General features: G+C 37.9%; 1 protein-coding gene across 5 annotated transcripts in view; it reads left to right on the top strand.

Annotated features, from left to right (window-relative positions):
• CARMIL1 (capping protein regulator and myosin 1 linker 1) overlaps positions 1–16,617 on the top strand; it is a 174,745-nt gene that overhangs the window by 70,138 nt on the left and 87,990 nt on the right. For all 5 annotated transcript variants that reach the window (XM_060774925.2, XM_060774923.2, XM_060774924.2 and 2 more), the window contains exon 3: positions 12,275–12,325. In XM_060774925.2, the coding sequence (XP_060630908.2) occupies positions 12,275–12,325 (51 nt within the window). The remainder of the gene's footprint in view (positions 1–12,274; positions 12,326–16,617) is intronic.

The raw sequence follows: 16,617 nt of genomic DNA, 5'->3' as shown, positions 1-16,617 counted from the left end.
ACTAGCTTCCATCTAGTCCATTTTCAAATCTGACTTCTACCTAGAATTCTATTCTGTGAGCAGGAGCGTAGCCAGGATTTTGTTTCGGGGGGGGGGGTTGAGTCTGAGTGAAAGAGGGTTTACCCTAGCAAACCTTTTGTATCATTACCCCAATACCCCCATGCATATGGGATATATTGAGTATGGTGATCAGATCATGATATGAATAAACATAACAGTTTAAATAATGCACCAGAAAGGCCTTTTCGCGAACCACCATGAGAATTTCGGGGGGAGGGGGCTGAAGCCCCTCAAGCCCCTCCCCCCCCCCCCCCCCCCCAGCTACATGCCTGTCTGTGAGAAAGACTGGATATATATTCAGCAAATAAATAAATAAATAAGAAATCAGCTTGGAATAGTGCTTTCTCCCCTACCTGTAGCTTGTTCCAGATCAAGTGAAGGAATTTAACCTTTTCATTTGATTCTGGTATCCTGGTCATAGATTAGCATTCCTTGCCCCCAAATGGCTCACTTGGTGCCATACCTGTTAGGTTTTGTGTGTGCGCGCATCAATCTCATTCTTTCTATTCACTGAGACCTTTTAAAGAATTCATGAAGTCAGTGCACTTGTTTAATGTTTGCATTTTAATTCTCCAGTTGTTGTGAATCTTGTTGCCAATGTATTCGTCACTTCTTTTTTAAAAGAAATTTTATTAACTTTTCCAATAAACTAACAAAACACCAACTACAATACAACAAAGTTACCCAAAAAGTCACTTCTTGATTGTATCCACGCTTTGCTTTGTTTTGAATGTGTATTTGTATTCAGCTACACCGTATACTTTATCTTTTTGGTCTACAGGAGAAATAATCATGAAATATATTAGAACCACGTAGATGCTAGTTTTGTGGAAATCTAGTTTCCCTTTGAAAATGTGGCAGAAGGATCTAAAATTTACATTTCAAATAATCCTAAAGATAATTTCTATAAAATGATGTTTTGATGGCATTTAACCCCCCACCTCCCTCAAAATATAAATATGTATAAAGGGGCAAATAATACATGTTGGAAACGTGAAAGATTCCTTACTTGTAAAAAGATTTTAAAAATCTGGAAACAAATTCATGGTGTAATCCAATAAATTCTTAAGAATCAACTTCAAACTAGACATCATACTACTTGGAGTGTTAGATAATCAAATAAAAAGGAGCATAAGACAATATTCAATTCATGTCAACAGTGGCTAGAATCCTATATGCTCAAGAATGGAAAAGGACAGAAACACCAACTGTAGAAGACTGGACAGTGAAGATGTGGGAAGTAAAAAATTTGGGGAAATTAACAATGTTGTTCACATGTTCTTAGAAGAATGGAAATCATTTTATCAATATATATCTAGGGAAAAGGAATATTCATTTGTAAATGTTAAAACAAGTGGGAATCAGGGAAGGCATTCAGTCTAATAATGTTTTCTAAAAATGTTAACTTTATATGTTTTCTTAGCACATGAGCTAATATGAATGTTAAGAAATGGGGAAAAATTAACTATTTTATACATTATTGATGATAAAAGCAAATAGGATTAGAGAAAAGAACATTTGAATTCTTTATCAATTATTCACTTTCCATTTAAATTTTAGTTATTTTAAAAAGTCCCTCATACTCAATATTACTCAATATATTCCTCCAACATAAAGTTTGAAGTCAGCAAATCTGTTGTTCAGGAGAAGGTGTATCTTAAAAAATATTGAAACTGACATCCCAAATCAGAGAGAAATAAGGAATGAGGAAAAGCCCTGACCAAGCAAAACTTATGGCTAAACTCCTTTTTGTACAGAAACAGAACTGCATGCACAAAGTCCTTTCCAGTCTTACCTGCTAGCAAGCTGTCAGTTGCTCAGAGATTCAGAAGTTGCCCAGGACCAAAAGAGGAGAAAAATAAAAATAAAAACTGCTTATCCCTTAGGTCTTGAATTAAATATACCGTACTTCCTCCCATTTTAGGAAAAGAGATTGAAAATTCAATTTTAAGTTTTCCTTTTATATCAGATCAAGATGCAGTAGTTTAAAAAGCCAAATGTGATTCTAGGCAGCATCAACAGAAATATAATGTATAGATCAAGGAAAGTAATAATACCACTCTATTCTGCATTGGTCAGACCTCACCTGGAATTCTGTGTCTAGTTCTGGGCACCTCAATTCAAGAAAGATATTGGCATGCTGGAATGTGTGATCAAAATGGTAAAAGGTCTGGAAGCCAAGCCCTATGAGGAGTGGCTTAGGGAGCTAGGTATGTCTAGTTTGGAGAAGAGAAGGTTGAGAGGAGACATAATAGCCATGTTTCGATATGTGAAAGGATGTCCTGTTCAGGAGAGGACAAACTTGTTTTCTGCTGCTGTAGAGACCAGGACACGGAGCAATGGATCCAAATCACAGGAAAAGAGATTCCACCTAAACATTAGGAAAAATTTCCTCACGGTAAGATCTGTTTGATGGTAGAATATGTTGCCTTGGAGTGTGGTGGAGTTTCCTTCTCTGTAAGCTTAAATAGAGGCTAGATGGCCATCTGTGGTGAGTGCTTTGATTGGGTGTTCTTGTATGGCAGGAAGTTGGACTGGATAGCTTTTGTGGTCTCTTCTAACTCTGTGATTCTATGATTCTAAAATTCTGCATTATCAGGCATTTTCATTGATTCTTTCAATTCTCTGTTGTTGTATGCCTTCAAGATATTTTAGACTTGAAGGGTTTTCTTGGACTGGGAGTATTTGACTTGCCCATCACCCAGTGGGATTTCCATGGATCCCCAAAGTTGTCCAAACCTCGAATTACTAAGCCATTCTGGCTCCATGGTTGATTATGCCACCCTCTAAAAAATCTTTTCAGCCAGTAAATGCTTCATCCAAAAGGTTTCCCAGGCATTGCAGATCAGGGAACTGGGGCATGATATCTATGATGCTCTCCTGGTCATGGAGCTTGTTGGAAAAGGCAGCCAGGAAAAACCCCTTGTGATCCTGTTGCAACTAGTTCTCTCACTGTGTTGTATGACTGGATGTGTTTAGTGCTCCATTCTGCAATGAAATTTTGATGGAGTACTGGCTGGCTGCTTAAAATACAGGTTTGGAGAATTGTGTTCAGTCATTAATCACCATAAGCATGAACCCCCAAATTCATAAACTGTAAGTGCTGCTTATGATCTCATAACTACTGAACAGGACACCAGCCCTTGTTTTAAAAGACAAATGCAAAATTGGAAACATCTACATTATTATTAGTTTTAGAATCCTGCTATAGCCACACTGTGACTCATACTGGCTTTCAAGTACCATGTAAGTAATATGCATAAGTTGCTTTCTCATTTGCATGGCAAAAAGGCAACTGAAGCATGCTTGTTTAGACTGTGTCAAGATCTTCTGTGAATGTTCACCTTTGAACAGAACTAGGTGCAAGTTTGGGCTGCATATTCCATTGCAACTGCTTCTTCAGTTGAGAAAAGATAGAGGAAACTCAACATCCTGCCTATTTTTTTGTCCTTTGGATTGTTCTAAGCTCATCTACATAGGCTACATATCTTGAGGTAGATCTGAAGTGGGGTACTCCCCACTCTCCTGCACTGAGATGGTCCGGTGGCTGAATTGAGTCCTCATGGCCCAGCAGCACTGAACCCAGTTGGGCATTGTGGACTGTCACCATTACCAGGAGAGGGACTTCCTCCCTCCTTTTCCCTCTCCCTTCTCCAATTCTCTAATGCTCTGGCCAGTGCCAGTAGATACAACAAACAAGATCCACCAGCGGTTTCATGCCTGGTGGCCACTACTAAGTCAAGGACAAGACAGGGGAAGTGAGTGCCATTCCCTGCCACCAGGCTTCCCAGCCCTGGAAGATCATGTGAACTGTTGCTGCCAGTTCTGAATATGAATTGGCCAAACTGTTCACATTGCCAGAAAGTACGAGTGAGCTCTGGAGCATCCTATGACATTTTAATATGGGGGAAGGACACATTAAGCTTCCTTCATGGACATTAAGATGAATGGACCCTGTGAACATTGTACAAAGAGCTATACAATAGTGTTTTGTGTTCCATCAAAAACCAGACATACACATGTATAAGCCACAGTGATATTCATGTATTATCACTGACAGAATTCCAGCTATTATGATTATTTAAAAATGTTACCAGAGCTGAAGTGCATTTTTACTGACATTTTTGAAGTTTTATCCCATTTTATGTATTTATTATTTATTTATTTACTATATTTGTATACCACACTTCTCAGCCCTCAGGCGACTCAGGGTGGTTTAATTTTTAATTAACTCTACTTAGTTCTTTCCTCCAAAAGACAGCAATAGGCCACATAATGTTAGCTTTGTGATAACAATACAGGTATACATTCAGACAAAGGAACTCCTTTGAACCACGTTTTTTTTCTGCCCACTTAGCTCCATCCTCTTTTTCTCTTCACCTCTCAATTTTTTAAAGTATCATCAGCATTAGGAGGATGGCGAAGAAGAACTGCAGAAACAGTGTTTTATGTTGGTTTGCACTGTGTATCTGCAATAAAGAAAGCTTGACCTAGGAGCAAATACAATTTTAATTTGCCAATTCTTCTGTAGCTATATGTGCCTGTATACCACGTGTGAATTAAATAGTGGCTGCTACAAGAATACCTTACTTGAGCATGCATCAGCAGTAAACAGAAGACCCATTTACATGGGCCAAATGAGTTAGGGAGGAAGTGAATAGACTTTGTGGCTTCCATGTGACACACAAGGCTGATTCTCCTTAAAGCCTTGCCTTCATTGCCCACACTCAGGGGATGTCCCAAAGCTTTCCCAAAGTGCCAAAACTCACTCACACTTCGGGCAAGTGTAAACAGTTGGACCAGCTCATATTTGGAATTGGCTGTAGATGTTTATATGGCTTTTCCTCTTTTCCCAGGCTTAGGTGGCCCAGGAACAGGGGATGGCACTTACCATCACCATCGTGTCCTTGGCTTAAAGCTGACGACCAGATATGAAATTGCTGCTTGTTGTTGTTCGTCACATGTACTGATGCTGGCCAGAACACCGGAGATGAGAGAAGGGAGGGGGAAAAGTTCGGTTCCACTGGACCATGCATACCCCTCCCTACCACTGGGCTGACTCAGTACTGCACAGTGCAGACACCTGTCAGCTGATTTGTTGGCTTAGCAACTGGCTACAGTGTACTTCATTCTAGATCAGCTCTGGCATATGTGGTCTGTGTAGATTGGCTCAGAGATAAAATGGGAAAGCAGATAAGCTTGCCTCATCAGTTATTCTAGCATGTTGTTTTTTAAATAGATCTGAAAGGATATCATCCCTTGATACATCTTGGAAGAATCTTTGAGGTTTTCTTCAAAAGCTTTGCAATTTTTTTAGTAGTGCCAAACTTTCTAGACCTGATTGTTTCATTTCACATGTGTATATTATTTGTCTTGGATAAAAAAACTTCGCTCAGTCACATCAAACTACCTTTCTTTTTTATGATATAGGAACCTATCCCTATTCTTTCCATATTATTTCTGCCTCTGATACTAAATTTTCTATTGCAAAAGTAAAGCCTATAAACACATCTACTTCACTAATTGAGGTAGTGCATTACTATTCAAACAATATACTGAATAACAAGAAGTAGCCACTCTGTAAATGTCTTGAAACGGAATTCTTTGGAATCAGTCACTTTTTAGATCTGTGTTCTGTCTGCAATGGCCAATACATCTTGCACTGTTTGCATCTTAGTATTATTTATCCTGATCCCAAACCCATTCAGGACAAAGAAAAAAATAATCACTTTCTAGCTGAAAAGTTCTATTATTTTATAATTTTATAGTAGCCTTAGGTAATTAGGTGCAGGTCATTGCCCATGCCAGCAGCATCCACATATTTTCATACTGAAGATGCAAACCAGTACAGTTGCCCTGGCAGCAGATATGAAGGCAAATCCGTAGTCTAGACAAAGCCTTAGTGTAGTGCATCTTGGCCATGTGCCAAGGGGAAATGGGCAGACACCAGCTCAGTTATGAGATAGAGAGATACAAGTGAGGAACAAAACTATTTCTGCCCACAAAGAGGGTGTCAAATAGGAGCAATAGAATGTTTTAGCATGCAAAGGTGTGCTTAGTGTAGAGATTCTTCTTTGTGAAATTGTAAAGCCTTGGCAGGCAACACGGTAGAGGATAAAAGTTGCGAATCATTCCACAAAATGTAAAAAACATATAGGTAAAATCAATGGCTGGAGCGATAGTGTTGTCCAAGGTTATGCTAGGTATTATTGTTTTTGGTTATACTCCTGTAAAGTGATACATTGCAAACTGTTCAGGTACTCCAGTGCTGGGTTTGAAACAAAAATAAAGTCTATGGTTGAAGAGAAAATAACATGCTGTAAACTGGCATTTTGAGGAGGAGGTATTAAATCTAGCTGTGCTGTTGCAGTAAAATCTGTTTTCCTGCCTTTTGCAGTTTTATTGCAATACCATCTTCAGAAAGGTTAAGAGTATCTATTAACTTGAGTAAGTGTATTCTTTTTCTGTTGTGTCTGATTACTTTAATACATTATGCTGTATTGAAGTAGCATTTATTGTTTTTTAGAAGTCATGTTTTCAGTATTCCCTTCATAACAGGAATGCAGTTGTTATAAAAGAATTATGCATTTAATTTTCCTGTTAATTAAAGATTTTAAGTGTCCAACACATTATGATTAGTATACAGTTTATTGCAAAAATTTAATATAAACAAATGGTTCATGAAACTGGTTTTAATAGTGCACTATATACAACTTGAGTATTCTGTTTCTAGGAAGAGATAACGAAGGCCCCTTTCACACAGCTGAATAAAATCCAACATTATCTGCTTTGAACTGGAATATATGGCAGTGTGGACCCAGATAACCCAGTTCAAAGCAGATATTTTGGGATTTTTGGCCTTGATATTCCAGGTTATATGGCTGTGTGGAAGGGCCCCAGGGCAGAAGGAAGCAGATATGGAGAGCCAATATGGTATAGTACTTAAACATGTTGGACTGGGACGTCTTAGATTCAGCTTCAAGTCTCCAATTGCATTCAGTTCAATAAGATTATCTTGATTCTTTCAGACTGATGGTATGTTGGACTGCAAGGAAAAGATGAATTCGCATTGTCGTTTTGTAAGAGGATAAGAACGACTAATATCACCTTGAGTTTATTGATATAACAGTAACTTTTTAAAGAAAGAAAGAAAAACATGATAAAATGGCCTTTGAATAGCTCAGCAGTACTTTCTGCAGTTTTAATTTTCAACCAAAGAAATCACCTGCATGAGACCAATAGTGTGTCCAATCCAACATACTGTGCCTCAGAGAGGCCAACCAGATGCCAAAAATGGGTCATGACTGCAGTATTCCTTTCCTATAGTTGGTATTCAGACATTTGTTCCTCTTGGTTGGGAGATACTTATATGTAACCATTACTGCTAATATTTGCAGATTGCATGAAATTTGCCTAATCATCTTCTGGACACTTCTGATGGCTCAATGGTTCATAACCCTTTGGATCACGGACCACCAGTGGGCCACGAGGACGAAAATCTGGTCCATGAGCCTCCTTCCTCTTTATTTTATTTTATTTCCATTCCTTTTGCACCGCCTGCCACTCCTTCCCTGTCTCTGACTATGGCATATGTTCTGTATCAGAAACTAGAGCTGATATGGTCTATCGAATGCAATTTTCTGAATCAGCACCCCAAACCAAATCTAAAGTTAACCAAAAATGGATTCTTAAACTCTTATGGTATTAATGTTGAAGAGTGGTCCCTGGTCAAAGTAGAGCCTGGTCAAGTGGTCCATAGTCAAAAAAAGGTTGGGAACCACTGTGGTAGGTATTCAACACTTAAAGTAGTGGGTGAAATATTTTAGGGCTAGAAGTGCCTGCAACACAACATAAAAGCAACCCTGAGAGCCATTCAACCTCTGTTTAATGAAATCCAAAGAAAATGAGACCATCATTTCTTAGAATAAAGACACTCTTCCTAATATTTAGATGAAATCTCTTTTCTTGCAATTTGAATTCATTGGTTCTTCTTCTACTCTGAAAACAAGCACACAATAGTTCTTCAGATATTTGAAGATGATTGTAATTTCACCTCTCAGTGTCTCTTTTCCAAGCTAATCATGTCTAGTTCTACAATTTCTTCATAAGACTTGCTTTGCAGATGGTTGATTATCTTAGCTCATCATTCTCTGAATGCAGTTCAGTTTGTCAATATCCTTCTTGAAATGTCATTCCCATAAGTGAACAAAGCATTTTAGGTGAGGTCTGACAAAAGTAGCATAAAGTAGCATAAAATTCCAGGACTTTTAAGATCATCTGGGGAGGCCCTGCTCTCGGTCCCGCCTTTGTCACAAGCACGGCTGGCAGGGACAAGAGACAGGGCCTTCTCAGTGCCCTCCCTAAGGGCATCAGATTGGCCCCCTCCCTTTTAACATTTTGGAAGAGAGCTAAAGCTTGGCTTTTTGAGCAGGCATTTGCAAATACAGTGTAACAGACATAGGAAAATGGAATGGTTTGATGATGTGATTGGATGATGTTTTTAATGAGGAGACCTTAATGATATGTGTTTTTATTGATTTTAATGATTCTGTTATGGTTCTATTACTGATTGTTTTATTATATTGCAACTTTTTATGGTCTTGGTACCAACTGTAAACTGTCCCGAGTTGCCTGCAGGCTGAGAGGGACGGTATATAAATGCAGTAAACAATAATAATAATAATAATAATAATAATAATAATAATAATAATGTGGCACTACTACTTCTCTTGACCTGGATGTTATTCTTTTGTTGATGCAGCCCAGAACTGCACTGCTATTTTGTTCACAGTGCATTCTGCTGACCCCTATTTAACTGTTCTACTAACAATCTCAAATCATTTTCACATATACTGCTTTCAAGCCATCTGTTCAAAATACTTGTAGACATCATTTTGGGGAGGCCGATCTCACTGTTACACCCCACTGCCTCTATTTCAATGCATTTGCAAGTGTAAGATCATTTTATATCAAACTGAAAACAAACAAGCTATCTTACAGATCACAAAAAAACAGGGAAATGCATTTAGAAATAATCCTATATAATCATGTGTAAGTCTAGAAAATTTAGTCAAGAATTGACCCAATAAACCTAGGCTTATTTATCCATGTCCCAATATGAGTTTACTGGGGTAAACTAGGTTAGCGTGAGTACTGCATCTTAACTCTTATTGAAAAAGGAACCATCCCCTTGTCTGAATGGAGAAGTGAAAGGCAAGAGCTTAATCCATCCCAAGAGATGCTAGAAGAAGCACCAACTTCCCACACCCTACTCTCCCCTTCATGGTGCCATTTCTGGCCTTTTTGAATGTCAGGGTGGTGAAATGGCTGCAGTGATAGACAGGGGTGGTTGACCCTCAGAGGCAACATTTAATTCTGCAGAAGGTTTTTTAAAAAATACACTGTTGGTATTAAATTGGAAATGCAGTTTGAGATTTTAATTTTTGGTGTTACATAACTTTTAGCAGTCTTCTGACATTTCTTGTCACTTTAAAGGTAGGCATCAATAAAGCATGCCATTATGTATGCAGGTCGCAGTACATTGTTATGAACACACCAGGTACCTTCCAAGTAACCTAAATACTCTGGAGACAAAGAGTATTCTTGCATGAATGCCATTCTCTCTCTTAAAAAAAACTACAAAAAGTAAATTTAAAATCAATCTAAAGCCTATTAATTTAAATTCTAGATAAGTGAATAACTGCTTAGAATCCTGGTCATGATGCCCATATCCAGTAAACCTACTTTTTAAAATTACACTTGATCAAATGTTGCACATCACTGCAGTATTCATACAATATTACTGTGTTGCTTAGATCTGATATAGTTTCCAGTCATTTGAGCATTGACAGTTTTACCGTTATTGCAGATAAAGAATAGAATTGAGAACAAATTCGAATCATTTTAATAGATGTGGTGGTGTGATGTTAAATTGGATCAATTAAATGCTGGGATCAATATGGAAAGTCATCCTTGTGTTTGTTCTTAATGAGTAGTTGATGCGTTCATTAGAAATCCAAGGTATTTTGGATTTCCTTAATCTAAACAAGAAGGAGCTAATGAAAACATAACACTCCCATGGTTAAGGAATTAGGAACAGAATCACATGCTGCCTTCCATTTCTTGCACGAATTCGCTCATCCTTCTGCAACTTAGTAACAGATTGCATTGACATTGACATACTAACTGGTGCATACTTTTAGCTGGGGATTTGAAAACGGGAGGGGGGGGGGGTTGGGGGAGGGTGGTAGCCTCCATAACCAATTTCTACTATTACCTACCACATATTATATATTTATAGATCACCTTCAAGTCAAGAACAGGTTTGGGGGCCAAAATTAGGATTTTAATATGACACTTGAATACATTGAGAGTTATGAGACAGAAAACAGTAAACACAAATTGACCCATGACATTTGAATGGCCATGTAAAAACATTTTGGAGCAAAATATAGTTAGTACTACAAAGGTTCCTTTGTGGTTTACCATGAACTTTAAAAAATTCTAATTATCCATAGCTTAAAAAAAGTACAAAATGGGTATTTTCATTGGACCATCAAGCTGAATAATTTTATGAAAGGCTGTGTGTTGATGTTTATAGAGCTATCTGGGAGCAATTCCAGAGTCAGCAGTTTATGCAGCCTTGTGACAGCAGAATAATCCGAGGGATCATCCTATGAATGCGTCTGCTTGTAGGTTAAATCACTCCATGATATGTTTTTTCCATTAACACCCCAAAGGACCATCATTTCTTGTTGATAATTAATTAAAATAGTTTGAAGCTGTGCTATAATAAGTTATGTTGCTGACTGCTGGAACTCATGCCTTGCAGGTTTCACTCTTTGCGTATACAAGTCCCATTGGAAAGCAATGGAACAAGGAACATAGGCTGCTTGCTCTCGTTAACATTTATAGGGCTTGTTCCCTCTGCTGGCGAGAAGCCAAATTGTTGTATAGCATCAAAATGGGTTTCATTTTTAACATGGTAGCATTAAGGATGCATAAGAATCAGTACTCATTGAACAGAGGGATATTGCGGCTGAAAGTAATCAGTATGTACAATGACAGGGCTGGGTTCAAAAGCATGCGTACACATCCAATTAATGTGTTAGTCCTGTACCTGAAAAAAACATGAACTGGTTTTGTAACATGGCTAGTTCTAATGGGTGGCATACATTTGTTTTGTTTTTTGGTTTTTTAAAATTAGGACATTGATAGCACATCTACCATATATTTTTACTAAGATCAGTAGACCTAAAGAATGTGATGAATGTCACTTTCTTGCAGACATTGTAGATATCATTTTTCACACACATAGAGTTTGGATGTTATAGCCATGTTGTACAATTTGGAGATTCAGCAAATGTATTGTCGAAGGCTTTCATGGCCAGAATCACTGGGTTGTTGTAGGTTTTTTTTGGGCTATATGGCCATGGTCTAGAGGCATTCTCTACTGACGTTTCGACTGCATCTATGGCAAGCATCCTCACTACCTCTGAGGATGCTTGCCATAGATGCAGGTGAAACGTCAGGAGAGAATGCCTCTATAGACCATGGCCATATAGCCCGAAAAAACCTACAACAACCCAGATTCAGCAAATGTTTAAGGATCTTTGAGACTCAGGGAAATCTAATTCTCCATGAAGGTTGATAAATATCATTCTATCGCATGAGTAGTGAGTGGTTTGAGAAAGTACTTACCAAGCCCTAAGCAAAACAAAGCTCTACACTTAACTAGACATTAATAGGAACAAATGGTTGCCACAGGTCCCACCTGCATGAACTATACAAATTATCCCCATCTTGTTCAGGATTTTCAAATTCCTATTCCCTCTTTAATCCCACTTTTAGGCATAAAAATAAAGAATGTCATATCACATACTTTATTAAATATTCCTATGAAAAGGTGGAAGAGAGGGTAAGAGTGTACTTGAGCCAGTTAACAGTCACATTTGGTAAAGCTACTTTTTCATTCTTATCATGCAGCCATCTGATGAAAAGAAAAACTGCAATACTGTGTTTATATGTGAAGAAATTCCCACTGAATGCTGTGGGATGTATTTCTTACCAAACGTGTCCTATAATGCCAGTGGATTCAGTAATGTGCTGATATTCACAGTTTATAGATGAAGACATTTCTGTGTAAAAGGGCTTTGAGGTTTGATTTTCTTAAAAGCAAAATAATTGATTTTATCTCTTGTTCTTTATTTTGTAGGTGCTAACATCATGCCGGGCCTTTCTGTTAACTTCTCGCATTCCTACCAAGGTAAGACTAATTTTTCATAACTGCACCCAACCATAATTGACTGGTTTGCTTATTTAGGGCAGCCTTACTTTTTGTTGTCATGGTTGTGAATTCTGATAGATGAGCCATACCTGAGAAAAGTTAGTGCACATTCTGAAGAAATACTTTGTATTTGTTCTCATTTAGTCATGCTTTCTTTTAAATGTTATGCCTAGACCCAATTTATACAAGGAAAACAGTTTTCTTTTGAATATGGAATTACTTTCAGTTGTGCCCAGAAGCCAATTTTAGCATGCTGTCATAAATCTTGGTACTTGCTCCTTTGCTTTGGAATTGTCTTCTACAAAGGCTGGACTGGCTCGCTGCCCTACCAGTGTCAGGTGAATGCTTGTTGTTTTATCTGGCCTTTGAGAACTGACTAGGGAATAAGGTTTTAAATATTTATGCAGTACTGTTTTACTGTTTGCTGTTTAATATATATGGTTTTTAATTGTTTGTAATTGTTTTTTAATTGCCATCAAGTTGATTTTGACTCATGGTGACCCCATGAATTAGAGTTCTCTGAGTCACCCTGTTTTCAACAGCCCTGCTCAAGTTTTGCAGATTCAAGGCTGTGGCTTCCCTGATTGAATCAATCCATCTGTAATGCAGCTTTCCTCTCTTTCAGCTGCCTTCTTCCTTTTTTTTTTTTTTTTTTTGTCGTGTCAGGAGAGACTTGAGAAACTGCAAGTCACTTCTGGTGTGAGAGAATTGGCCTGCAAGGACGTTGCCCAGGGGACACCTGGATGATTTGATGTTTTTATCATCCTTGTGGGAGGCTTCTCCCATGTCCCCGCATGAGGAGCTGGAGCTGGTAGAGGGAGCTCATCCACCTCTCCATGGTTTCGAACCTGTGACCTGTCGGTCTTCAGTCCTGCCGGCACGGGGGTTTAACCCACTGCACCACCGGGGGCTCCTGCCTTCTTCCTTACCAAGCATTATTGTATTTTCTAGTGAGTCATGTCTTTTCATGATATGTCCAAAGTATGGCAGTCTCGTTTAGTCATCTGGATTTCTAAGGAGCCTTAATTTGTTCTGGGATCCATTTATTTGTTTCCTTTAACGTGTGTTTGAAGCATTTACGTTAACACATTAAAACAGAGTTTTTCAAACCATGTTCCTTGAAATTATAGGGTCTTGCAAGAGGTAACCAGGGATTCTGAGAGAGATTCATGCCCCATGAATGCCCCACTCTTTATCCCTAGTTAAGCCCTTTTTAGTTAGAGGAATTAATATTTTATGTACAGTTTCTAGGGGATCAGTCTAGACATCCTCTTTTCATTTGAAACCTCTGTCACCCTGCCCCTTTAAGAATCCCTCAGAAGTGGAGCCTTAGGCAAGGCACTTCTGGCTCTTGGAAGAGTCAGCTTTTTCATGACTGGAAGGTGAAAAAAGAGGACGGCCAGAAGGTCTACATAATAACACATTCAGTTGGAGCTGTATTCAAGTCCAGTCTGGGCTATATTTAAATCCAGTCAGAGTTAAATATTGAGACCATCTTAGACACAGTTGAACACCATGCAAGAAAGAGACAATAAGAAGAAATAAAGATTCAAGAGCATAAGTTTGGCCAGAACTGTCTATTTCTCAAAGGCTTTACCTCTCCTCATAAAGACTTTTATTTATTTATTTCCTATATTTTTACCCTGTCCTTCTCACCCCCGAGGGGGGACTCAGGGCACCCTCACAAAATCATCATAGGATGCCGACATCATAAAAATAATCAACAATCAGCAATGCGTTAAAATGTTAACAACGGTAATTAAACAATTGATTAAAAACACGTCTGTTAAAATCGGAATTCAAAATCCAGAGTCCAAGGTCCAGTCCGATGTTGTGAGACTCAAGAGGAGAGAAAGTCTAAAATTCTTGCCAGTTAATAAATTCTTGTTTGATTCCATTATATAGTCTCCGATCTGTTCCCTGTGTGGCCAGTTCACCTTCCAAGTAGTTAAGATAGCGTGGGGGCAGAAGGATCAACTTTCACAGTAGTGGGCAGTGACAGAGCAGCCCTGTTAGCACATGTGTTAGAAGTCTTCCAGCCCCATGTTGCAGTGTGCAATAAGATTGTGTTCATTTTGTTGAGTCTATTCTCAGTATTTGGTGCCAGATAGAAATGGCTATTGATTGATAAGCACTGTTTTGCATGTAAGAGAGGGGGAATGGTAGATTGGTGTTATCATCTCTTCTTCTTGAAATACATTCTCCTGCCTCCGATTTCATGATGGCAACAGGCATGAACAAACAAGGTGAGTTCATATCAAAATTAGTAAGGAATTTTCATTCTAAAGAAGGAATTGTGTGTTTCATTCTAAACAAGAAAATATGTGTTCCATTTATATTCTGGATTTAGTAGAGTTACTATTCAACATTGTTGATACACATTTTAATATTGTATTATTAATTAAAATCAATTTGCAATCTTAATTTATATCTACTGAATTTACCTTTTGAAAAATTAGATTTTTGAGAGAAAGTGAAAATATAATATCTTTTGTGGGTTTTGGAAAGTGACTTTTTCACAATTAAATAATTGAAGTATGTATAACTTGCATCCAGGTCTACTTCCACATTCGCTGGGGTTAGGGGCAGAGGACCTTGCAAAGCTGGAAAAACCACGAATAAAACAAACACTATTAGTCTTCTTTTCCCCTCTTTTTCTATAGAATTTAAATGTTGGTTAGTTATGTTTTTGGTAAATATGTATCACTTATTTTTGAGTTGATCTTGTTTTTTTTAAGGATATGATACTTAATAAACATGACTGTAAATACAAACAAGAAACCATTAAAAAGATGGTGAATGAGGTCTAGAGAAACACAGGCTTTGATATCAGGTTGCAACAATTGATCCACAATAAACAATATAATGAAAGCTTGAGCTGACCTTCCTGTCTCTCCGTGTACCTGTCTGTAAGAGGGTTAGGGTTAGGCATAGTAAACTGCACCTATGTCCAGCATCTCTTACTAGCATGTGTCAATACCAAAACAAAGAAAGGGGGAAGGCTGATAAACCTGTCTCATCAGCTATGATAAAGCTTACTGAGCTGGAATTTAGAAGAAAAGGGGAGGTTGGTGAGGGAAACAACTATTACTACATGCATTTGGGAAGAAGGCTTTGTGAGATCTCCAAGCTTCACCTGACCAAGAGTTTCCAAGAGTCTTTGGAAACAAGTTAAACTGCCCCTTCCTTCCTTCCTTTTTGGTAATACAGTAGGAACCTATCTATAGTATCTTTCTCTCTCCAGGACCACATTTTATACTTTAAAAAATCACACCCAGGGACAAGAATATTCTGAGGTTTATTGTATTCTCAGTGGAATAGTATCCTTTGTTTTCTCTAGAGGCAGCAGTTGCATCTTTTGTAACAGCATAATTCACAAAATCCTTCGATTCTCATGACAACTGAAAGATGGTTTTGGCAGAGGAAGGAATCCTTGTGCTATTTGCAGATGAACTTAAATCTGGTGAAGATTGTTGATGGACTCTTGTTCACATAATGTTAGCAGATGTCTCTGTTGTTACTTTTATGCAAACAAGTTTAGAATGCCTGACAAAATGAAACAGGAGTGGTGCTTTAGTCACAGTGTTAATTGTAGTACAAAATGTTGCAAAATTCTGAGTTATAGTGAACATGCCAATTAAGTGTGCTATCTTGGGATATAGAAGTATCATAAATATAATCTCCATACATCGAGAAAAAGGCAGGATACAAATAAATAAAGTAAATAAATAAAATAAAAAGTTTTCAAATTACATTTGGGACTTGAAAAATCTGAAAAGAACTAAATATTTTCACACGTTTCCCTCAGCTGAAGAGAGAAAACAGATGAACCATGCAGGATGATTTGATTGACGTGAAAGTGCTGTTAAATTTAACCTATAAATAACCTGTCATGTTATGAACTTGTGTGGTAATTGAGATATACAGGAGAAGAGCTCTTGAGAGTTAGCTATAGAACCATTAGCTATAGAGTCTTACTTGATAGACAGGCAAGCGAAGCCAAATATGTCATGTCACATCTTATTTCCTTCGATTTTTCCATGAAGCCTTTGCTATAATCATTTAGTCCATGCTAAAGTATGTGTAACATGCTAAAGTATGTGTAACTGAAATAACCATTCTTCTATGAGTACCCCCATCTTTATTACTTTCCTTTAGTTTTTTCTGGTGTTTGAATTTTAGATTGTATGGGTATGGAAACTCTGTTTTAACAGGGTTATTTTTTTTTATTTTTTTTTTTTGCTGACTGTGCACAACTAGTTAATCTTTCC

The sequence above is a fragment of the Anolis sagrei genome, chromosome 4 (assembly GCF_037176765.1).
Source record: "Anolis sagrei isolate rAnoSag1 chromosome 4, rAnoSag1.mat, whole genome shotgun sequence".
Lineage (NCBI taxonomy): Eukaryota > Metazoa > Chordata > Lepidosauria > Squamata > Dactyloidae > Anolis > Anolis sagrei.
This window is presented reverse-complemented; position numbering and strand designations above follow the sequence as displayed.